Here is a 25820-nt window from a genome sequence, read left to right as displayed (position 1 = left end):
GAAAAAACAAAAGTTGTTTTCTGCAGATGAAGGGAGTAAAAATAAAGAAATGTAGAGGTGCAGATTTTCAGCAAAGAGAAAAGGAGTGCTTCAGTGTGTCTTGGCAGGTCCCAGGTAACCACCCATAAACAGAACTAATAGTCTTTCCCTGTTGTATTTTGTAATTTTATATTACAAAAGTATATATATGCTGATTGGGGAGGTTAGGAATACAAGCTCTGTCTTCTTGGTTTTGAGCTATAGATTATTGCTGGTGTCCTATTAAGTCTCTGATTCTGCAGAAGTAGTGGGCTAACCTTAGGAGAAGCAAGCATATTGGTTTCTGGCTTGGGTGTTTTCTTGTGATTTGGAGAATTCACGCAAAGGTATTTTAGCGCCTTGGTTTCTTTCACTGAAACAATAGCAGTTTTTAAGGAGTTTCATTGGTATGTGTGTGTGTGTGTGTGTGTGTATGTATGTGTATGTGTGTATATATATACATATATACATACACATGCATACATACACATACATATATTTACACACATACATATATAATTAATGACTAATATTTATAGGTAGCATTTACATTGGCACTTCAAGGGTTTTTTATATGTGTTATTTCATTTGATCCACAACCCTGGGAGGCAGGTGCTAATTATTTTCCCCATTTTGTAGATGAAAAAACTGAAGCTGCAAGAGGTTAAGTGATTTCCCCAGAGTTGCACAGCTACTATGTGTCTGAGGCAGTATTTGAACTCACATCTTCCTGATTCCATGTCCAGCACTCTTTCCACTGTCCCACCTAGCTGCCTTTTACTGCTTTTTACTTTTACCGCATCATGGACCCCATAAAGCCTACTATCATCTTTCTACACTTCTTTATTTTTCCTTGGTTGTTTGTTAAATTAAGTTTGTCCTTGAGCCAGCTGCTTATTTTTTTTAGCTCTTCTTTTTCATTTTAAAAATATTTATTTATGTTCACATGCATTTATCATTCCTCCCTTCTGCTGCCCCCCCAACTAAACACAACCACCACAAAAAAAAAGTAGAAATCAAAACTCCCATAACAAACATGCATAGTCCAGATAAACAAATCCCCATATTGACCATGTCCAAAAATATATGTCTCATTCTGCATTTTCAGTCTATTTCCTTTCTTGCAGGAGGAATGTGGTATATTTCATTCTCGGTCCCCTGGATTCCTGGTTTATCATTGTCGTGATCAGAGTCCTAAAGTCTTTCAGAGGTGTTTTATCTCTGTAATGTTGTTATCACTGTATAAATTGATTTGCTAGTTCTGCTTACTCCACTCTGTGTCAGTTCATAGAGATCTTCCCAGTTTCCTCTGAAACTATTCCTTTCATCACTTCTAATGGCAAAATAGCATTCCATTCTATTTCTACTTCCAGTGTGTTTAGGGCTCCCCCTTAGATTCTAGTTTTTTGCTACTACCAAAAGACCAGCTACTTCAAAATTGAAAATTGTGTTCTTTACTGCATTTAAAGTCAGACTTTTTCATTGTTTTGCAAAACTTTTTTTTTCTTTTTCCTTTTTTCTTCTTTATTATAAAGAATGGCTCTCTGGGAGAGGGTAAAAGGAAGAATACATAGCATGGGAAAGGTGGGTGATAGACAAGATGTCAATAGAAATTTTTTTTAAAAAACTACATGCTTAGTAGCATGATATTTCATATCTGATCAATTTCCTCATCCGCACAGCTGAGCACAGTGCATTTACCAGGTTGGAATCTCCCCTTTAGAGCAGAAGAACATAGCCAGCAGTGTGAGTTTTGCCTGACCTCATTAATGCACAAAAATGTGTCACCCTGCAGAACAAGGCTTTAATACATTACCTTGATTGGTCAAACTTCTTGTAGGATTATCTCAGAAAAACTATTTATAATTTCTTATTTGCTTGGCTCTTAATCCTTTCAAGTGCTCCCATAGTCCTTTGGGGCTTTAAAATAGGTTTAAAGAACAGTATTTGAAGCCAGTGTTGATTGGATTTGTTTTTCGAAGTTATTGATAGGATAGAATGGGATAACAATTTCAGAGCCCTTTTTTCCTTCCCTAAACAACATAGTGGTGCTTTGGTATCATTTCCACAGACAGGAATAGCCTTTCTTGTCTGTCTGGGAAAGACTGAGTGAATAAATAGCTTACAACACACGTTCAGCAGATTAGCTTCAGAGATGGTGGTTCAGTGGATGAGTCCTCCGCCACAGCTGTGTGTAGATTTTTGGCCTGTTGGCACTTGTCTTGGGGACGTTTAGATGTGTTGGCAGGACAGGCCAGTTTTCAGGCATGTGGCAGCACTGGTTCGGTGTTTGGTCAGTGTCTCATAGCTAGATAATCAGTCTTTTGAAAAGTGTGAAAAGTCATGTCAGTCATAAGCATTTATGACTAACACATGCCAGACACTGTGATAAGCACTGAGGATACAAAGAAAGGCAAGACAGTCCTTGCCCTCAAGATGCTCACAATCTAATGGGGGAGACACCATGTAAACAACTGTTTATGAACAAACTGTGGACAGGATAAATTGGAAATATTCAACAGAAGGAGGACACTAAAATTAAAGGGGATCTAAAAAGGCTTCTCGTAGAGAAAGGGATGTTAAAATGTTCTTTTAATTATCCTTGTTTGTGTGTTCAGTAGTTTTTCAGTCATGTCCAACTCTTTGTGACCCCATTTGGGATTTTCTTGGCAGAGATACTATTCTCTTCTTCAGCTCATTTTACAGATAAGGAAACTGAGGCAAATGGGGTTAAGTGACTTGCCCAGGGTTACACAGCTAGTAAGTGTCTGAGGCTAGATTTGAACTCAGGTCTTCCCGATTCCAGGCTGGGAGCTCCATCCACTGTGCCATCTAGCTATCCTATCCTTGGTTACCTTATGCTTATTTGTGTACCTGCCGCCCCCACACCCCCCCCCCCCCAGTTAGACTGTAAACTCTTTGAGGACATTGTTTTTCTGCTTTTGCATCCTCAATGCCTTACTTTAAGTTGGCACTTAATAAATGTGTTGACTAGTAAATGTGTCACATAATGTGTCCACTTCAGGCACTACCCTAGCTCGCCTCTTGTCACCTTGTCACCTCTTGCCTGACGTATTGCAATAGCCTCCTCTTTGGTCTTCCTGCTTCAAGTCTCTCCCAACTCCAATCCATACTTGATAGAGCTGCCAAAGTGATTTTACTTGAAGTGCAGCGCTGACCATGACATCCTCCTTGTCAATCAATGCCATATTACCTCCAGGATCAAATAGAAAATCCTTGGTCTGAAAGGACAAAGCTCTTTACAGCCTGACTCCTTCCTCCCTTTACAGTCTTTTTACACATTCCTTCCCTCCTTGCCCTCTCTGGTCCAGCCATAATGGCACTGACCCACTTGCCATTCCTCACACATCTCCCATCTCCTTGCCTTTCTACTCTCTGTTCCCCATGCCTGGAATGCCCTTCCTCCTTGCCTCCATCTCTTATGATCCCTGGCTTGCTTCAAGATACAGCTTAAACACTACCTTCTATATGAAGCCTTTCTCATTTCCCCCAAATTCTAGTATTGTTCCTCCCCAAACTACCTTGTATTCATTTTTTTTATATCCTGTACATATTTACAACATACCTGTCCTTTTCCCTATTAAAATGTAAGCTACTTGAGGGCAGGGACTGTTTCACTTGTCTTTGTGTCCCCAGTACTCAGTGCAAAGCCTAGCATCTACTACTACGTGTTTTAAAATGCTTCCTGATTGGTTGTTTTTGTTTTATTGAATTGTAAAAAACTGAACTTTTTTTAGGATAAATGTATGGCATTTGTAAAACTTCATCAAAGTAAGCTGAAAAAATGTTTATATCTCGGGGGTAACATATAATTACTCTGGAATAGGGGTTCTCACCCTGGGGTCTGTGACTTTGTTTTTTAATATTTTGGTGACTGTATTTCCTGTTCAAGCTACCATTTTAAAAATCTTAGTTTGGGGGTGGCCACCCCCCCATTCCTTCCACATGCACCTGTGTCCTAGCCAGGCTTTAGCCCTTATATTGCCTTTCTTCTGCTTATTTTACACACTGGCAACAGCTCTGCTCTCGAGGTTGGGAGTGTACCTGGTGAATCCTCACATAATATATGTCTGCAGTAGAGCCTCACCCTTCTCGAATAGAATCATTTTAAAAGAGAAAAGTCTGCCTACTAATGAAAAACACCTTGATGTAGTGGGTAAAGGACCACATGTGAAATCCAAAAGACTTGAGTTCAAATCCTGCTTCAGAAACTCACTTGCTGTGTGATGGTTTCCAGTTCTCTTACCCTTTCTGAGCTTTGGTTTCCCCTATCTGTTAAACAAGTATTTTGATACATGTAATACCTACCTCGAGGGGTTCTTGGGAGGCTCGATTGAGATAATATGTGAAACGCATGTTGCAAACTTTAAAACATTTCATAATTGTCGATTATAATTGTTATTATAATTTCTCTTTCTGAAGCAAGAACAGAAAAGACAGGATGAGTATTAAAAATAAGGATATTTGTTTTGCATGACTTCATATATATAATGAGTATCTTATTTCTTGCCTTCTCAATGGATGAGGGAGGGGTGAAGGAAGGGAAAGTGTTTGGAATGGAAAATAAAAATTAAAAATAACTTAAAATGAAGGAAAATGAACATATTAGGAAGAAAACTTGGTCAGGGTTTTTCCAGTCTGGATTGAGGCAGACAAGAGAGACCACTTCAACCCCAGGCAACCTAGTCATCTTCTGGCAGACTAAAACTATTACCACTTTTGCTCTTTGCTATCATTTGGATGTCAGGCTAATGAGCTGAGGTTAATACAGGTCAATTTTTTTAGAAATACCTCATTATTTGAAACTGAGTAGTAATTTACTGATATCCATCTGTTAAGGAGGAGATAGAAATGAAAAGCACTTTGTCAATAAGGAAGCATTCTATGACTAAGTAGCCAGGGAGGAGAGAACTGGTCTAGGAATTTAGGTCTCCTGCATTCCAGTTTCCTTTTGCCCCTGACCCCAGGCAACTAATGCATGTGTCATTTTATACATCTGCAAAATAGAGGTAAGGAAACTAACTGACCTACTTGAATTGCAGGGATGTTGTATGGATAACAATAATAATAATTTTCCTTTATATAGCACTCTAAGGGTTACAAAATGCTTTCCTCACAACCATCCTGTGAGAAAGGCAGTTAATAAGTAACATAAAATTCTGACTAAAGTGTGATTCATATTCTTCTTATTACTATTATTACTTCCAGTGATTGATAGGAATGCAGGTCACTTGGGAAAAGAGCCAATGGTGTTTCAGCTTTCTCTTTGTGGGTTGCAGCTGTCCCTTTTCTGTGGTTGGATTTACTCCCTCTGAGGACTTCTCTATCTTCTTTGAATTTGACTAGAGATCTTTCAGGTCAGGAGGCAGAGCTACTTGGCTTAGGGATCAATAGTGTGGATAACCCAGAACAGCCAAGGTCCAGTCTCATGAGAGGAGTCCTTTTTACAAATAAAGTACCCTCGTTGATTTCAGCAGTCTCCTCCATCTCTCTTGGGGTTCTGGCTTATGAAAACAACCAATCGGTGGGACTACTAAAAACAGGTTTCTTAATTAGGAGGACAAGCCAGGTGACTTTGTTGTTTAAGTAAAACCAAGTTGTAGTTGAGAATTTTCAGTGGTTCAGTTCATACAGAGTTTACTTTGGCACACTCCTAATGTATGAGTTGGCAAGTTAATCTCTCTTTATGGCATGTAGTCATCTGTTGTAGGTTCTGCTGGAGCCTAAGAGCTCTTTATGAAGTATATTTTAGCCATCCTATTGTCTACTGAAAAGAATAATGGAGGGGCAGCTAGGTGGTGCAGTGGATAGAGCACCAGCCCTGAAGTCAGGAGGACCTGAGTTCAAATTTGGCCTCAGACCAGATACTTGACACTTACTAGCTGTGTGACACTGGGCAAGTCACTTAACCCCAATTGCCTTAAAAAAAAGAAAAGGAAAAAAAAAAAAAGAATAATGGAGAAAAATCTGAATTTCAGGAAACCTTTTTCTTCTCAAGGATTTTTAACTAGACTGGAGTTCATGCTTGTATTGTTTTCCAGGCATTTCATGTCAGAATATTTCCTGCAGCAATAGGACCTGGTGACTTTTGGGGTTGCCACCTGCCTGGGTGGTGATTCAGTAGATTACTCTATTTATTTTGTGGGACATTGAATCTATTTTTAAAATACTCTAGTATCTCTGGAATGCTTGTTAGCATTGTTGACTAATTCTCACAGCTAGTTTACTCAAACACCCTACAGTTTTTCACACTGAGAACTATACGAAGGATTTAAGGAGTGTAGGGATGAGTCAGAGAGCTGGCAAACTGAACTTGCCCCAGTACTAGAACAGTGAACAATTCAGAGGCCACCTTGCACCCACAGAGAAGGCTGCTTCTCTCCCCTGTCCCAAACCCCCCAATGTAGGTAGGGTTGGCTCCATTATACAGAGGGGTTCCCAGGCTCTGCTGGGACTAGCTCTTTCCCATCTATGGATTTTGTTGTCACTGTTGTTTTGTTGGGGTCACATACCAGTAGTAGCTAGCTATGAATTCTTGTCTGTTTGGGGCTTTAGTTGTTTGCTGGAAACGGAGCCCTTGAATTTTGTTGGGTCTGTGCAGCTTTTATTTGGAAAAAAAAATATTCAAATGGAGTTGCCTTGAGGGCACACAGAGAATCAGCATGACTGACTTGTCGGGAAATTAGTGAGTTGATGAAGCTATTTTTAGGCTCCCCTCCCTCAGAATATTTCCTTTTGTTCCTTAGAAGACATTGTTGATCTGTTCATTCACTGGCTTTGCTTCCCCCTCTTCTCTCCACCTACGGGATGGCTTGTGAACTGAATAAGTCTTCTCTTCTCTAGCAGGGTGACATAAACATTCCACTGGTTCTTTTCTTGCTTCTCAGTTCTTTCTTGTTAGACATTCGTTTGTTCAGCCTTCCTCAGAGGACCAAAACTCCCAGTCTTTGTTCTCTGGGGTTGATGGGTTTTTAATCCTCACTAGCAAATCATTTTAAAATGATTTGCATAGACATGATGCACATGTCAGCTATCAAGGCTGCATTTTTTTCTGAACCATTAAATAGTGCCAGGTGACACTATAATGATACCTTTATTCTCTGTGGTAGTGTTTATTTTAAAATTACAATCTTCAGAGGTTTGCTTGCTTCAGTTGAATATTAATCAATCGTTTACCAAGTGCTTACTGTGTGTTTGACTCTGCTAGGCACTTGGGATACAGATACAAAGAGAAGACAATTTCCTCCCTCCACGAGCTTGCCTTCTACTGTGACAATACAACATGGTCCAGATCAGTCAATCAACAAGCATTTATTAAGTGCCTGCTGTGGGCCAGGCACTGTGCTAGGTGCTGGGGATTTAATTACAATGAGTGAAACAATCTCTACTGTCAAGGAGTTTACACTCCAATAAGTAAATACGAGGTATTTTTAAAATTTATGTTATTTTAAAAAGATGATTGCACGTGAAACTGCACATCTATTATATACCACTTACTATACCTTTTAAATATATAACAAAGTTATGGTGTAAGTTATTTTTCTCTTCCCTCTCTCTCCCCCATAGGGATGGCTAGCATTAAACACAAATATATAAATATATGTAAAATCATTCTATACATACTTCTATTTATCAGTTCTTTCTCTATTATACAGGCAACAACAGGCAGACCATTTTGGCCTGGGCACAAAATATATGACTAGGAATGATGCATAATCAACCTGGAAAGATAGGTGGAGCCAGATTGTAAAAGGCTTTAAATGCCAGACAGAGGAGTTTGTATTTTATCCTATAGGTAATATGAAGGTAGTAAAGTTTCTTGTGCAAGGGAGTAATATGGTCAGACCTGCACTTTAGAAATATGATTTTCACAGCATTTATTAAGCACTTGCTAAGTGTCAGACATCAGCGCTAAGCTAGAGATACAAAGAAAGAGGAGGTGGGGCCAAGACAGCAGAGAAAAGGCAGTGACTCACCTGAGCGCTCTCTAAAATCCCTCTGAACACTTTAAATGATTCCACAAAATAATTTCTGGAATGGCAGAACTCACAAAAGGACAAGGTCAAATAATTTCCCAGCCAAAGACAATTTAGAAAGTCAGCATGAAAGGTCCATCATACCTGAGTGAGGGGGGAACACAGTCCAGCACAGCCCCAGCCACAGTGAAACAGGAACAGGCCTTGTAAGTCACTGAATCTGCAGTAGCAGCAGCTGCTTCTGGAGCTCTTGGCCCACAGATGGTAAGGGGGTCAAACAACTGGTCAGAAGGAAATTACAGGGGTCTCTTTGCTAGCACTGAGGCAGGACCCTGTTGCTTTGCTCATACTCGGATCTGGGCCACAGTCCTGGGTGTCAGTCCTGGGGCAAGGAGGAGCACTAGCACATCAGAGTTTGTGGCCTCAGTAGAGCAGGGACCCCCGTCACAATTCCAGGGCAGAAAAGAGTGCTCACAGACCAGAGCACGGTCCAGGAGAATAGTAAACACCTCTCCTTAGACCATACCACCTTGGAAGAACTGAAAATTTACAGGTCCCTAGAAGTACCTCTGAAAGCAACTGCACAAAACCCCTGAAGCATGGGACAGTGTGCCCTTCACCTGGAAGCAGAGGCCTACTTTAACAAAGAGTTAGAAGTCAAGTAATAAGCTGGGAATATGAGCAAACAACAGGAAAAAAAATTCTGACCATACAAAGTTATTATGGTGACAAGGAAGATCAAAACGCACACTCAGAAGAAAACAAAGTCAAAGCTCCTACATCCAAAGCCTCTAAGAAAAATAAGAATTGGTCTTAGGCCATGGAAGAGCTCAAAAACGATTTTGAAAATCAAGTAAGAGAGGTAGAGGAAAAATTGGGAAGAGAAATGAGAGTGATACAAGAAAATCATGAAAAACAAGTCAACAGCTTGGTAAAGGAGACACACAAAAATACTGAAGAAAAATAACACCTTAAAAAAAGTGCTAGGCCAAATGATAAAAGAGGTTAAAAAAAAAAGCCAATGAGGAGAAGAATGCCTTAAAAAGCAAAATTGACCAAATGGAAAAAGAGGAAAAAAAAATTCACTGAAGAAAAAAACTCCTTAAGAAGTAGAATGGGCCAAATGGAAAAGGAGGTCCAAAAGCTCACTGAGGAAAATAATTCCTTAAAAATTAGAATTGAGCAAATGAAAGTTAATGAGTTTATGAGAAATCAAGAAATAATAAAACAACCAGAAGAATGAAAAAATAGAAGACAATGAGCAATATCTCACTAGAAAAAACAATGGACCTGGAAAATAGATCCAGGAGAGATAATTTTAAAATTATTGGACTATCTGAAAGCCATGATAAAAAAAAAATTATCTTTCAAGAAATTATCAAGGAAAACTGCCCTGATATTCTAGAACCAGAGGGTAAAATAAAAATTGAAATAATCCACTAATCACCTCCTGAAAGAGAAACCAAAATGAAAACTCCCAGGAATATTATAGCCAAATTCCAGAGCCCCCAATTCAAGGAGAAAATACTGCAAGCAGCCAAAAAGAAACAAATCAAATATCAAGGAGCCACACTCAAGATATCACAAGATTTAGCAGCTTCTACATTAAAGGATCAGAGGCTTGGAATCTGATATTCTGGAGGGCAAAGGAGCAAGATTTACAACCAAGAATCATCTACCCAGCAAAACTGAGTATAATCCTTCAGGGGAAGAAAAGGGATATTCATTGAAATAGAAGGCTTTTAAGCATTCTTTTTTTTTTTTTTTTGGTGAGGCAATTGGGGTTAAGTGACTTGCCCAGGGTCACACAGCTAGTGAGTATCATGTATCTGAGGCCAGATTTGAACTCAGGTCCTCCTGACTTAAGGGCTGGATGTGTAATTTTTTTTTTTTTTTTAGGCAATTGGGGTTAAGTGACTTGCCCAGGGTCACACAGCTAGTAAGTATCAAGTGTTTGGTCTGAGGCTGGATTTGAACTCAGGTCCTTCTGACTTCAGGGCCGGTGCTTTATCCATTGCGCCACCTGGCTGCCCCGCTTTTAAGCATTCTTGATGAAAAGACCAGAGCTGAATAAAAAATTAGACTTTCAAATACAAGATTCAAGAGAAGTATAAAAAGGTGAACAGAAAAGGGAAATCATAAGGGACTTAAGGTTAAACTGTTTAAATTCCTGCATGGGAAGATGATACCCGTAACTCATAAGAACTTTCTTATTCTTAGGGCAGTTAGAAAGAGTATGTATAGACAGGAGGCACAGATTTGAGTTGAATATGAAGGGGTGATAGCTAAAAAAAAAAATTAAGAGGTGAGAGAGGAATGCACTGGGAGAAAGTGACAGGGAATCGTAGAATGGGGCAAATCATCTCACATAAAAGAGGCAAAAAAAAGCTTTTAGCATGAAGGTGAAGAGGAGTGAGTGAATTTTATTCTCCTTGGAACTGGCTCAAAGAGGGAATAACAAACACACTTAATTGGCTGCAGAAATCTGTCTTACCCTCCAGGAAAGTAGGAGGGGAAAAGGTTAAGAGAAGGGAGGGCAGATTGAGAGAGGGGATAGTCAGAAGCAAAACGCTTTTGAGGAGGGACAGGGTGATAGGAGAGAGAGAATGGAGTAAACAGAGGGGGAGATAAAATGGAGGGAAATACAGTTAACAATCATAACTGAAAAAAATTTTGAAGCAAGTTTCTCTGATAAAAGCCTCATTTCTCAAACATGTAGAGAACTGAGTCAAATTTATAATACAAGTCATTCCTCAATTGATAAATGATCAAAAGATATGAAGTTTTCAGATGAAGTAATCAAAGCTATCTATAGCCATATTAAAAAAATTGCTCTAACTCACTATTGATTGGAGAAATGCAAATTAAAACAATTCTGAGGTACTTACCTCATACCTATTAGATTGGCTAATAGGACAGAAAAGCAAAATGACAAATGTTGGAGAGGATGTGGGAAAAAATAGAGATACAAAGAAAGGCTAAAATAGTCCCTGCCCTCAAGGAGAGTAGATTCTAGTGGGAAGACAAGATGTAATCTGGTGAAAGCCTCCTACAGAAGGTGGGACCTGAGCTGTCTTAAAGGACACAGGGAAACAAAAGGCTAAGGAGAGGAGACAGTATTTCAGGTATGGAGGACAAGCAGTGCAAAGGCATGAAAGTGGGAGAGATGGAGTATCACGTTCTTGTAATAGCACGTTGTTGTCATTGTTTGGTTGTATCTGACTCTTCATGACCCCATTTGGGGTTTTCTTGGTAAAGATACTGGAGTGGTTTTGCTGTTTCCTTCTCCAGCTCATCTTATAGATGAGGAAACAGAGGCAAACAGGGTTAAGTGACTTGCCCAGGGTCACACAGCTATAGTAAACATTTGAGGTCAAATTTGACCTCAGGTCCTCCTGACTCCAGACCCTGGGTTCCCTTCACTGTGCCACCCACCTGCCCAATACAAGCAGGCCTGAAAACCGGATAGTAGAGTATGAGAAAAGGAGTTATGTATAAGACTGGAAAGATAAAAAGGGGCCATGCTATGAACTTCAAATGACAAATGAGGTGGTTCATATTTAAGCTAGAAGTAATCTATAAGCACTGGAGTTTATTGAGTAGAGGGGCAGACCTGTGCTTTAGGAAAATCACTCTGGCAGCTTGGTGGTGGACTTGAAGGGGGAAATGCTGTTGATAAAAGTAGCATGTCATTTTATCCTTACAACACCCCTGTGTAGTAGGGGCTAGTATCAACCCCATTTTAAAGATGAGGAAATGGAGGCAAACAGAAGTTAACTAACATGCAGTGTCTGGGGCTGGATTTGAACTCGGGTCTTTCTGACTTCAGGTCCAGTGCTCTCTCCACCTAGCTATCTACTAAGAGATTCTTGAGGCAGGAAAATCAGTTAAAAGGCCATTGCAATAATCCAAAGGAGAGGTGATGTGGGCCTGAACTAGGTGACCGTGTGCGTGGAGAAAAGGGAACATAGACAAGTGCTTTTGTGAAGTTAGAAAAGATAATTGCAGCAGATTGGATATGTGAGGTGAGCCAAAGTGAGGAGCTGAGGATGGCATATAGGTTGTAGTCCTAAGTGACTGGAAGATGGAAATACTCTGGACAATAATAGGGAAGTTTGGACGAAGAGTGGATTTGACAGGGAAAGATGATGAATTATATTTTGGACACATCAAGTTTGAGATTTCTATGGTGCTTCTAGGTGGAGATATCCAGGCAGCAATTGCAGAAGAGAGAAACAGCTAACTAATTCAGTGGATAGAGTACTGGCCCTGGAGTCAAGAGGACCTGAGTTCAAATCCAGTCTCAGACACTTAGTAGCTGTGTGGCCCTGGACAAGTCACTTAACTCCAACTGCCTCTAAAAATGAGAGAGAGAAGACATGTAGATTTAGGAGACTTCTGTATAGAGATGGTACTTGGATCTATGGGATAAAGTCATCAAGATAGAATGTAGGGAAGAGGACCCAAGGCACTAACTCATTGAGAATTTGTGCACTACAGCCCTAATTTCAGTCATCCAAGCTATAAGGAAGTCAAAACTGCAACCAAGGAAATACCTTGAAGCTTTTACCCTGTGCCCTCAATTCATTGCAGACATTGATCCACCCTGCTTTGGATCTCCCACCCTAGGGCTGAGCTGATCAGTGACTCAGGGAGTACAAACTGGTCTAGGCCACTTTGAGGAGCACGCTCCAGACTAGATGTCTCCTATCACCTGCAGCCCTCAGTTCTATCACCACACCCTTACTTCCCCATCCCATTTCTATTTTCTGCCCTTCGCACAGTATTCAAAATAGTATGAACATAGCTCCTAGCCCCAAGAGATGATCAATTACCCAATGCTCCACTCACTATTCCAGTCATTCCCTACTAAACCAAAACTCCCTTTTCTAGCTACCTTTCTTTATCTATTGTCTGCTCCTTTAAAATGCAAGCTTCGGGAAAGCAACTATCGACTTCTTTTTGTGTTTGTATTCCCAGGGCTTAGCAATGGGTAAGCACTGAGTAAATGATTATTCATTTAAATAACACTATTTACTATAAACAAGTCAGTATAAGGTAGTCTAGTCTTGGACTTTTTTCCAGAGGGCATAGTTGCCAAAATCACAATATTATGTTACTTCCTATATGAGGCAGTTCTCTTGCACTTGTTGTTATTCAGTTGCTTCCAACTTTTCGTGACTCCATTTGGGGTTTTCTTGGCAGAAATACTGGATTAGTTTGCCATTACTTTCTCCAGCTCATTTGATAGATAAGGAACTGAGACAAACAGGGTTAAGTGACTTGCCCAGGGTCACACAGCTAGTAAGTGTCTGAGGCCAGATTTGAATTCTGGTCTTCCTGACTCTAACCTGGTGCTCTGACCGCTTCTCTACCTTCTCTTGCATAGAATCTATCAATGGAAGGCTTTACAGTAAAGCAAACTGACATTTGTTTAGTTTGGGGACAGAAAAAGAGATAAACAAGGCAGGAACTCTGCCCTCAAGAAGCTTGTAATCTAAGCACCAAAATAAAGAGCAACAAGCAAAGTGAAATATGATAAATGGATAAAGGTCATGTGAACAAGATGTTTAGAGACATTAAAGAAGAGGGAGATCAATTCTGGGAGAAGGTCCACAGAAAGGTCTAAAAGAAGTATTTACTGTATCATCAAGCATCCATATCCTTACATGTGTCCCATACCAGAGCTCTAAGATATTTAACATTCTGCCCTTCAAAGATCCCTCCTTCAAAGATTCCCTGTTATAATTTAAATTCCTTAAGGACTTTTGAGAGTAGCAGCAGAAAGAATTCTAGCTACTAATTCCAATTCTCTCTATTCTTTTTTATTAGCTTTTTTTTTTGCGGTGGGGCGGGGGTAAATAGCATTTTTTTCCAATCACCTGTAAAGATAGTTTTCAACATTCATTTTTTATAAGATTTTGAGTTCCAAATTTTTTCTCCCTCCCTCTCTCCTGTCCCTTCTTCCCAAGACAGCAAGCAATCTGATATAGGTTATACATGTTCAACCATGTAAACATATTTCCACATTAGTCATATTGTGGCAGAAGAAATAGAACAAAAGGGAAAAGCCACACCAAAAGAAAGTGAAAATAGTATACTTGGATCTGCATTCACACTCCATAGTTCTTTCTCTGGATGTGATTAGCATCTTCCATCATGAGTCTTTTAGAATTGTCTTGGATCATTGGATCATTTCTCAGCTACACATGCGGAGAAAAGCTAAAGTCCATCATAGTTGATCATCGCACAATGTTGCTGTTACTGTGTACAATGTTCTCCTCGTTCTGCTCACTTCATTCAGCATCAATTCATATAACTTTTCCCAGGTTTTTTCTGAAATCTGCCTGCTCATCATTTCTTATAGCACAGTAGTATTCCATTGCATTCATATACCACAACTTGTTCAGATGTTCCCTAATTGATCTGCATCCCCTCAATTTCCAATTCTTTGCCACCACAAAAAGAGCTGCTATAAATATTTTTGTACATGTGGGTCCTTTTCCCTTTTTTAATGATATCTTTGAGTTTCAGACCTAATAATGGGATTGCTGGATCAAAGAGTATGCACAATTTGGTTGCCCTTTGGGCATAGTTCCAAATTGCTCTCCAGAATGGTTAGATCAGTTCACAACTCCACCAACTATGCATTAATGTCCCAATTTTCCCACATGTTCTCCAACATTTATCATATTGTTTTCTATCATATTAGCCAATCCAATAGGTGTGAGGTAGTACTTCAGAATTGTTTTAATTAGCATTTCTCTAATCAATAGTGATTTAGAGCATTTTTTATATTACTATAGATGGCTTTAATTTCTTCATCTGACAATTGCCTGTTTATATCCTTTGACCATTTATCAATTGGGGAATGACTTGTATTCTTGTAAATTTGACTCAGTTCTCTGTATGTTTGAGAAATGAGGCCTTTATCAGAAATACTTGCTGTAAAAAGTGTTTCCCAAATTCTTCCCTTCTCTGATGCAGTCGCTGCAGTGGTGAGCATGAGACCAGCTCAATACTCTTAACCCGGAGGCGCATTGATGAGGCGGGAGACAGCAAGATGGCAGAAGCTCTGTTTATTAAGTGCTAGTAACTTTCTTTTATATCCTTAGTAACACCTGATCAAAGCATGATCTCCACGTGTTAGCCAATCACCAAGTCTGCTGGACACCTGCAGCCCTCGTATCAGGGGTGTGAGTAAGACTTTTCTTCCAATGAGAGGAGAGCCGAGCCAATCGTGGGAGCTGCATGTCAGCAAAGGAGAGGTCTTGTGAGACTTCCTTGTTTTTGCCACGCAACAGGTTGTGACCCTCAGCTTCTGCCAAGAGAAGCTAGAACTCCCGTGGGAAAATTCCCCCAACACCTCTCCATAGTTCTGACAGGAAAATTATTCCTTGATTTCCTTTTTTACTTATGGTATCATCCTTTATGTCTAAATCATATGCCCATTTGACCTTATCTTGGTATATGGTGTGATATGTTGGTCTATGCCTAGTTTCTGCCATACTGTTTTCCAGTTTTCTCAGCAGTTTTTGTCAAATAGTGAGTGCTTATCCCAGAAGCCGAAGTCTTTGGGTTTATCAAACAGTAGATTACTATAGTCCTTTACTACTGTGTCTTGTGTACCTAATCTATTCCACTGATCCATCACTCTATTTCTTAGCCAGTACCAAATAGTTTTGATGATTTCTGATCTATAGTATAGTTTTAGATCTGGTATGTCTAGACCATCTTCCTTTGCATGTTTTCTTCATTAATTCCTTTGATATTCTTGACCTTTTGTTCTTCCAGATGAATTTTGTTATTATTTTTCCTAGCTCTATAAAATAATTTTTTCATGGTTTGATTCGTATGGCACTTAAGAACTAAATTAATTTAGATAGAATTGGCATTTTTATTATATTAGCTCGGCCTACCTGTGAGCAATTGATATTTTTCCAGTTGTTTAGATCTGACTTTATTTGTGTGAAAAGTGTTTTGAAATTGTGTTCATATAGTTCCTAAGTTTGTCTTGGCAGGTAGACTCCCAAATGTTTTACATTGTCTATAGTTACTTTAAATGGAATTTCTCTTTCTATCTCTTCCTGCTGAGTTTTGTTGGCAATATATAGAAATGCTGATGATTTGTGTGGGTTTATTTTGTATACTGCGACTTTGCTACAGTTCATTATTTCAAGTAGTTTTTTAGTTGATTCTCTAGGATTCTCTAAGTATACTATCATATCATCTGCAAAGAGTGATAGTTTTGTTTCCTCCTTGCCTATTCTAATTCTGTCGATTTCTTTTTCTTCTCTTATTGCTAAAGCTAATATTTCTCATATAATATTGAATAATAGTGGTGATGATGTTTCACCCCTGATCTTATTAGAAATGCTTCCAGTTTATCTCTGTTATAGATAATGCCTTTTGATGATTTTTAGATAGATACTGCTTATTTTAAAAAAAGCTCCGTTTATTCCTTACTCTCTAGTGGTTTTAATAGGAATGAGTGCTGTATTTTATCAAAAGCTTTTTCTGCATCTATTGAGATAATAATGTGATTTCTGTTGATTTTGTTATTGATATGGTCAGTTATGCTAATAGTTTCCTAATATTGAACCAGCCCTACATTCCTGACATAAATCCCACCTGGTCTTAGTGTGGTGATAAATTGCTATAATCCCTTTGCTAATACTTTATTTAAAATTTTTGCATCAGTATTCATCAGGGAAATTGATCTTTTGTTTTCTTTCTCTGCTTTGGCTTCTGACTACCACCTCCTTTGATCTGTCCTCCCTTCTATCAGCCACCTTTTTCTTTCCCCTTTCCCCTCCTTCTTCCCTATAGGGTAAGATAAATTTCTATACCCAACTGAGTGTGTATGTTATTCCCTTTCTGAGCCAAATTCAGTGAGAGTAAGGTTCAAACAATGCTCACCCTCTCCCATCTTTCCCTCTGCTGTAATAGGTCTTTCATGCCTCTTTGTGTGATATAATTTACCCCATTCTGCTTGTCCCTTTCTTCTTCTCTTAATACAATCCTTTTTTTTCACCCCTTAATTTTTTTTATCATCACATTGAAGTCAACTTATACCCATACTAAGTATACTTCTTCTAACTGCCCTAATAGAGATACAGTTCTTAAGAATTACAATCATCATAGGGGCAGCTAGGTGGTACAGTGGATAGAGCACTATACCTAGAGTCAGGAGGACCTGAGTTCAAATGTGGCCTCAGACTGGACATTTGACATTTACTGACCCTGGGCAAGTCACTTAACCTCAATTGCCTCACCAAAAAAATAAATAAATAAAAATTACTATCATCATCTTCCCTTGTAGGAATATAAACAGTTTAACCTTATTGAATATCATGGGTTTTTTTTTCCCCTTGTTTACCTTTTTATGCTTCTCTTGAGTCTTATATTTGAAGATGAAATTTTCTGTTCAGCTCTGGTCTTTTTATTAGGAAAGTTTGAAAGTCCCCTATTTCATTGAATGTCTGTCATTTCCCCCGAAAGATTATGCTCAATTTTGCTGAGTAGTTAATTCTTAGTTGTAATCCAAGCTCCTTTGCCTTCTAGAATATCATATTCTAAGCCCTCTGATCCTTTAATGTAGAAGCTGTTAAGTCCTGTGTAATTCTGACTGTGACTCCTTGATATTTGAATTGTTTCTTTCTGGCTGCTTGCAGTATTTTTTCCTTAACCTGATAGTTCTGGAATTTGGCTACAATACTCCTTGGAGTTTTCATTTTGGGATCTGTTTTAGGAGGTGACCAGTGGATTCTTTCAATAACTATGTTAACCTCTTATTCTAGGATATCAGGGCAGTTTTCCTTGATAACTTCTTGAAAGATGCTGTGAAGGCTCTTTTTTTGATCATGGCTTTCAAGTTGTCCGATAATTCTTATATTATCTCTCCTGGATCTATTTCCCAGTCATTTGTTTTTTCAATGAAGTATTTTACATTTTCTCCTATTTTTTCATTCTTTTGATTTTGTTTAACTGATTCATAATGTCTCATAGAATCATTAGCTTCCACTTGACCAATTCTAATTTTTAAGGAATTATTTTCTTCAGTTAGCTTTTATGCCTCCTTTTCCATTTGGCCAATTCTACTTTTAAAGGACTTGTTTTCTTTAGCCAATTTTTGTGCTTCCTTTTCCAAGCTGTTGACTCTTTTTTTTATAATTCTCTTGCATAACTCTCATTTCTTTTCCCAATTTTATCTTCTACCTCTCTTACTTGATTTTTAAAATCCTTTTTGAGCTCTTCCAAGAGCTTAAGCTCTTGGGCTTGAGACCAATTCATATTCCCCTTTGAGGCTTTGCATGTAGGCATTTTGACATTGTTGTTTTCTTCTGAGTTTGTGTTTTTATCTTCCCTGTCACCATAGTAACTTTCTATGGTCAGGTATCTTTTTGTTTTTTGCTCAGTTTTTAAAGTTGAGCTCTACTTGGGGTACATGGGGCACCGTCCCAAGTTTCTTGTACTAGGGACCAGAGGCTGGTCACTAGCTTTCTGCACCAGGGCCACTGGGGCTGGCAGCTTGCCCACTGCACTAGGGTGGCCCAGCCTAGTTGCGCCTGTTGTGCCCTGGATGCTGGGGCTGGCAGTTTGCTTGCTGTACTGGCGCTAGAGCCCAGCCTGCGCTGGGTTCCACTCCTCTTTTACCCAAGTGAAACAGGCCTTTTCTGAAGTCCTTCTAAGTTATCTTGGGCCAGAAAAATTGCTTCACTGTCTTTTTGTGGATTCTGTTACTCCAGAATTCTTTTAGAGGATTAATTTAATGTTGTTTCTGAGGGAAATTGAGGAGAGCTCAGGCAACTTCCTGACTTCTCTCTGCCATCTTGGCTCCACCCCTCCACTTCTCTCTATTCTTTGATACTTGCAGTTCCTACCTCAGTAATCAGCCTAGTTTTCATAGGAATCTGAGCAATCTTTTGTTTTTCTTATTTAAAAAGAGGGCAGCAGAAAGCAAGACTAGATTGACATGTGTGCTCCTGCCTAGAGCAGAGAACAAAATAGTGGGAACTGCCAATCCTACATCCCATCTGTTAACTCTTGCTATAGACAGAAACATCATTTTTCAGTTACCCCTTTAACTAAGGCCTAGGGGTGAGGATGTTGAAGAAATAAAAATGGACTAAGTGAGAACAGTATAACAGAAATAGGAATAGGTTTGGGGAGAAAAGACCAGATGATCAGTATTCTCTCTACTGCTCAGTTGGAAGAAGGCCATGTTTCCACTGCCTGTGGCAATTTACAAATGTGCTGTAGAGTATAAAAAGGTTAAAAAGCACTGACTCATACCAGTGATACTGAATTTTTTTTGCCTAAGGTGTTTGTTTTTTGCTTGACTAGCTTTAAGAGTTCTAGTTTTTAAAATCTATTATACAAAACCAGTAAATATTTCTTTACCTTTTCCAATGTCATTTTTTCTTTTGTTGTTCAGTCGTGTCTGACTCTTCATGACCTCCTTGGACCGTACTGTCCATGGGGTTTTCTTCGTAAAGATACTGGAGTGCTTTACTATTTCATTCTCCAGTGGATTAAAGCAAACAAGGTTAAGTGACACAGCTAGTAAGGGTCTGAGCCCAGACTTGAACTCAGGTCTTTGTGACTTCAGGTCCCTACATATGGAATCATAGAATTTAAGAGTTAGAAAAGACCTCAGAAGCCCCCTAGCTAGTCCAACCTGCTCAGAAGTTCCCTCTCCAGCAATCTCAGCAAATGGTCATCTGGCCTCTGGTTGAAGACCTCCAATAACAGAGAATGTGCTTACTCCCAAGACTCCCCTCTACTTTTGGAAAATTGTTATTTTTAGGAAATTCTTATAGAGTTGCAATGCTTACTTACTATGTGCTAGGTGAGACAATCTCCTTCTTCAAGAAACTTGCTTTCTGGGGTAGCTAGGTGGCACAGGGGATAGAGCACCAGCCCTGGAGTCAAGAGGACCTGAGTTCAAATCTGGCCTTAGACACTTGACACCTACTAGCTGTGTGACCCTGGGCAAGTCACTTAACCCCATTGCTTAGCCAAAAAAAAAAAAAGGAGCTTGCTTTCTTCTGTTGGACAGAACATTGGATATAGACTAGAAACTTGGAATCAAAGCCTGACTATGTTAGTTCCTACCTGTGTGACCCTTAGCAAGTTATTTCTTCTCTCTGGACCCGTTTCCTCATTTGTAAAATGAGGAAGTTAGATTAGATAATCTCTGAAGCCTGTAATTGCTCTCTAAATTATATGATCCCTCCATTCTGCTGAAGTCTCCTTCTCTCCTCCCCCCTCCCCAAATAGTAATTCCTCTCATTTTCCACTAAAGGATGTTTTCTTTTTGTCTTGAAGCACCCAAGTGCTTGGTGGACATCCCAAAAGAGAGCCTAAACTCACTTAGTCTTTTTGCTTTTCTTCTTAATGATCTGTGCACAGATGGTTAGCTGATGTCATTGAGGTATTTCCTTCTGTGATGCAGATCCCAGAGCATCCATGCCTGTCCATCCTGTATGACTTCTGCCCACACCCTCTTACAACTTCATCACTGGGGTCTACCTATTGTGAGGTGAAGTAACTTAACCAAGGTGATGTGGTCAAGAAGTTTTATTGATATTTCTTATTCAACTTTTACCACCACACCCACCATTATTAGAGCTAGCTAATGAGCTAAATGAGGAGGAGGAGTCTTCTGGCCCTTGGTATGCTTAGCATGGTGTAAGGCACATTTGTGGTTCATTCATTTCAGTCATGTCTGTCTCTTTGTGATCCCATTTGGGATTTGCATGACAAAGATACTAGAGTGGTTTGCTGTCTCCTTCTCCAGATCATTTTACAAATGAGGAAACTGAGGCAAACAGGGCTAAGTGACTTGCCCAGGGTCACACAGCTAGTAATTGCCTGGAAACCGGATTTGATTCAGGTCCTCCTGACTCCAGGTCTGGCACTCTGTCCACTGTGCCACCTAGCTACCCTGGCACATAGTAAGAACTTAATAAATGTTTATTGATTGATTGATTGGGCCTTCTTCACGTCTTCTTGATGTTCTCCGGTGATATATTTGGAGCACCTGGGCTCAGTGATCCTGTGCTTTTAGCCCTGGCTAGTAGGTCTTCTTTTTCATCCATAGTTTCTTTGATGACATTCTTTCCACCATTTCTCCTTCATAATTCCTTACTTGTAAAGTTTTCCATCTACTCAGGTTTGTTATACACCTAACAACAGCAATAATAGCTAGATTTACATAGCTCTTTGCATATATCATCTCATTTGATTCTAGGAAGTAGGTGCTATTATCTTTTCTCTCCTCCAGCACCATTTTATAACAAATGAGAAAACTGGAAAAGTTTGAGAGACTTTCCTAAGGTCACCCAAGTAGTAAGCACAGCAAATAAGCATCCGAATCAGGTCTTGCAGCTTCCAAATCATCACCTAGCCACCGTGGCTGATTTTCATTTCTTCAGAGAGTATAAATGTACAGTCGTTGAACTTAGATTATAATTCTTCCTCTCCCTCCAAAAATGAATAAAAAATAAATATGGAGGCAATTCATAGTACTGTAATTTAACTCTTTGATTGTTGACTATAACTGAGTACTTAAGCGGTAGGGTGATGAGTGTTCTAGGAAGGCATGTGTTGAATAAACATAAGTGAGCAGCTGGAATGGGGAGTTGAGGTAAACTTGCCTCTCCTGGATTATGGATCTCTTTGTTTTAAATGGAAAGTTCTTTAGAATATTTTGACTTTCAAGGTGAAGAGTTTTATTTTTTATTTTTAGTACGGGCCAATATTCACATCAGTCATGGTTTCCTGGTGATTTTTCAAGAGGCTGAGGCTGAGGAATCATGAAATAATTGCTCAGTATAGATTATTCAGCAGGTTATTTTTCATGCTGCTTGAATACAATATTTTATTTTCATTTGAATGCCTGAGGTTGTTTTAATATTGCTTTTTTAAAGGGCAGAGTTGACTCTAGCTTTATTTGATTTGTGTGTAAAAGGCAATGTCAGAGTGAAAGAGGGTTGGATTTGAAATCAGACTAGAGTTCTAGTTCCAGCACTAAAGTTAATTACCTCGATCACTGTCTTCTCTTTAAGTCTCAGTTTCCCCATCTGTAAAAAACTTACTAATACAAGTACTAAAGGCCAGCTTGGCATAGTGGAGTCAGAAAGGCCTGAGTCAAGTCCACCTCTGACACATCTTGACTTTGTGACCCTGGGCAAGTCAGTATTCTCAGTGCCCCAGATATCTTTCTAAGGCAGTAAATTGCAGGACAGATACTGGACTGCATTGATAGAGTGAGTTTCCTCACCAGAGACTTTCCTAAGCCAATAGTCTGGGAGAAAAATTACATGTGAGAGGAAGAGAATAAACATTTATATGGCACCTACTGTATGCCAGGCACTGTGCTAAGCACCTTACAGCATTATCTCATTCAATCCTCACAACAACTCTGCAAGGTAGATGAAATTATCTTCATTTTACAGTTGAGTAACAGAAGCAAAGGTTAAATGACTTGCCCAGGGTCACCCAGCTACGAAGTGTTTGAGGCTGGATTTGAACTCAGGTTTTCCTGACTTCAGGTCCAACGCTGTATCCTCATACTAGTTTCCTCATATTAGTACATGTACATGTAATCCATGTAAGTCGTGCCTCCCAGAGTTTGTATATGATAAAGTGCCATATAAATTTGTGTGGGGTTATGATTATTAGTTTTGGGTTCTTTCTATTCCAGTTTTATTGAATGTAATTAACTGCCAAGTGACTTGGGAGAAATGGTGTAGTGCTGTTTCTTACATAGAAGAGAACTATGTATTTGGAGTCAAAAGACCCTGGATTCCAGGGCTAGCTATGACCCCTGAAAAGCCAGGTAAGTCACATTACTTCTACTGAAAAGGGAGATAATAAGAGTTATACTAGCTAGCTACTTAATAGCATTACTGTGAGAATCCAGCAATATAACAATACATTCTGTAAACCCTACAAATATAGGTTGCAATTATTTTATATTTTTAGGTTTTCCTCCTGTAAATGCCCATATGTCTTTCCTTCCAGACTGATTTTGCTCGATTTAGTGGAACTAATGTGGAAACAGACTTTGTGGAGGTGCCTTCCCAAATGCTTGAGAACTGGGTGTGGGACAAGGATTCCCTCCGTCGCCTCTCAAAGCACTATAAAGATGGGAACCCTGTAACAGATGATCTCCTTGAAAAACTTGTTGCTTCTCGACTGGTCAACACAGGTATGGCTGGAAAGGCTAGGGAAGAAAAGAAACTAGAATACTTGAGTGCAAAATTCTGATCTGCCCTTCCGTTCATCCTGTTTCCTCCTTCTTAAGATCACTATACCCATTAGTGATAATGGGAGATAATTTTGCTGGAGTAAATAGGCTTTGTGAATGAATCTAAAGGGAGAAGTTTATTAGCCTTTACATGCTGAAATACTCTTTCAAGGAATTTGTAACTTGTTCTTATTCTTCAGGGAAGGTGATTATTTCTTTTGGAATCAGTATTTGGAATCTGTGATCTTAGCATGCTAGAACACACACTTCTACTTTGTCAAAAATCTTACCTCTCCCCCTTCTTGTTCTATTAGGTCTTTTGACCCTCCGCCAGATTGTATTGAGCAAAGTTGATCAAGCTCTCCATACTGATGCATCGTTGGACTCCTCAAAGGAATATGCCAAATACTGTTCAGAGATTCTGGGCATTTCAGCTACCCCAGGTATGTAAATGCAAAGATTTGGTTTGGTTATTATTTTTTTTTCTGTGCAGCCTAGGGTATGTATGAGCATAACCCTGCTAGAGAAGATAATCAAATCAAGACAAGAAGCATGTATTAAGGGCTTACTATTATTCCAGATACTTTACTAAGCACTGGGGCCACAAAGAAAGGCAAAACCAGTCCCTGCCCTAAAGAAGCTTACAACCTAACACAAGGAAACATTATGCAGACAACTATGTACAAACAAGATATGTGCAGGATAAATTGGAGATATTCTCAGAGGGGAGGTGCTAACATAATGGAGGACTGGAAAAGACTTCTTGCCAAAAGCAAGAGTTTAGCTGAGACTTGAAGGAAACCAGGAGACAGAGAAGAGGAGAGAGAGAATTCTAGGAATGGGGGATAGCCAGTGAAAATGCAGAGTTGGGAGGTGCAGTGTTCAAGGACCAGCAAGGAGGCCAGAGTCTCTTATGTGGTGGGAGAGTAAGGTATGAGAAGGAAAGTATGATGTAAAGCAGGGAAGGGCTTTAAAAGACAGAGCATTTGATATTTGATCCTGGAGGCAATTGGGAGCCACTGATGACCTAATCATATCTGGATTTTTTTTTTCAAATCTCTGTGAGGTCATAATTACTTCCAATAAGAACAAGGGTGCTTCCAAGATACCCTGTCAAAATGGCTTGAAATTGTTCTTTTCCCCTTCACAGGGGACAGCCTCTTGAAACACCATTTTTACAATGAGACAAGAGTCAAAGTTAGAGGGGTGGGAAGACACTCCTGCCTCCTGGGTGCTCACCTGTGCAATGCTCCCTTCCTCTCTAGAAGGAGCTGCTGGAAAGGAAGGACACAAATCCTTCTACAGAGGCACAGACTCCTAAAGGCTGAAACAAAAAATTAAGCATAGTTTGACCTGACTTATTTTGAATTTATTGGACTGGCAGACTCTGGCTTCCTCCTTTTTTTTTTTTTTAACCTCACTAGCCACCCCTAATCTGAGATATGGTGGGTATAGTGGTATGAGGTGAATAAGAAATAACAACAAAACTCTCTGACCTTGGTCAAGTCAATTAACCTCTGTGGTCCTCAGTTTCTTCATTTGTATAGTAAGGGAGTTCAACTAGATGACCTCTGAGGTCCCTTCTAACTCTGTGTTCCCTGTGAGATACAACAAGACAGGACAATGATACTCATGAAGGAGATATTTATTGAAGTGATTCAGCCACATATAAAGATAGAAAAGAGATTGGAGTAATCAGAATCAGTCATCTAACTTATATGACTATTCACAGGGCAGTTTTGTGCCTTGGGTCATTGTTATTCCCCGTGGTAGTTAGAGAGGCTATTGACAGTTTTGTGGTAGAAATTAGCAAATTAAATTTAATTAGTGAGACACTTTTGATAGCTCTCAAATGAAAGATATCCATTCAAGTGGTTATTATCCTAAAACCCAATTGCAGTCCTGAGACATTTAATGCCCATGTTACTATTTAAAATATGAAGAGATGGTGCAGGACTATGATTACTAGGCATTATAGAGACAGATGAGTATCTGAAGGAAGAGGGAAGAACGAGGAGCTAGGAAACATCCAAAGGGCGTGGGCAGGGCCTCTGAAACTATCGTTAGACATTCCTGAACTAAAAGCTGAAACCAGCTCTAAGCTGGGGCCCAAGATAAGAGAGCCGTTTGTAAACACCTTGATCCAAGGGCAAAGATCCAAGCCTTACTACTGGGGAAGTCAGAGCCACAGGCCCCCCTTCAGCATGGAAACTTTAGCCAGCTGAGAGTTTCTTAACTGTTCACTTCATTCATGGCATTGATTTGTCTTTATGTTTCTTTTAAGGTACAAACATGCCAGCAACTTTTGGACACTTGGCAGGAGGCTATGATGCCCAGTATTATGGATACTTGTGGAGTGAAGTGTTTTCCATGGACATATTTTATAGCTGCTTTAGAAAAGAAGGGATTATGAATCCAGAGGTAGAGTATTTGCTTTTTTTTTTTTTCTTCTTAGGTAAATGTCTCAGGTCCTTTCCTTGCCTCCCACTATAAGATACTAAAATCATGGGTGTACCTAGGTTGCAGAGGATTTTAATAGTTTATGTCTC

General features: G+C 39.5%; 1 protein-coding gene across 2 annotated transcripts in view; it reads left to right on the top strand.

The window, feature by feature from the left end:
• Window positions 1–25820, top strand: part of NLN (neurolysin) — a 118904-nt gene that overhangs the window by 76426 nt on the left and 16658 nt on the right. For both annotated transcript variants that reach the window (XM_027863553.1, XM_027863554.1), the window contains 3 exons: window positions 23046–23232; window positions 23586–23714; window positions 25556–25692. In XM_027863553.1, coding sequence (XP_027719354.1) covers window positions 23046–23232; window positions 23586–23714; window positions 25556–25692 — 453 coding nt within the window. The remainder of the gene's footprint in view (window positions 1–23045; window positions 23233–23585; window positions 23715–25555; window positions 25693–25820) is intronic.

This window comes from Vombatus ursinus, unplaced genomic scaffold, assembly GCF_900497805.2.
Source record: "Vombatus ursinus unplaced genomic scaffold, bare-nosed wombat genome assembly UNPS02014772.1, whole genome shotgun sequence".
In the NCBI taxonomy this organism is placed as follows: Eukaryota; Metazoa; Chordata; class Mammalia; order Diprotodontia; family Vombatidae; genus Vombatus; species Vombatus ursinus.
Note: the sequence above shows the minus strand (reverse complement) of the source record. Positions and strands in the feature narration are given on the sequence as shown.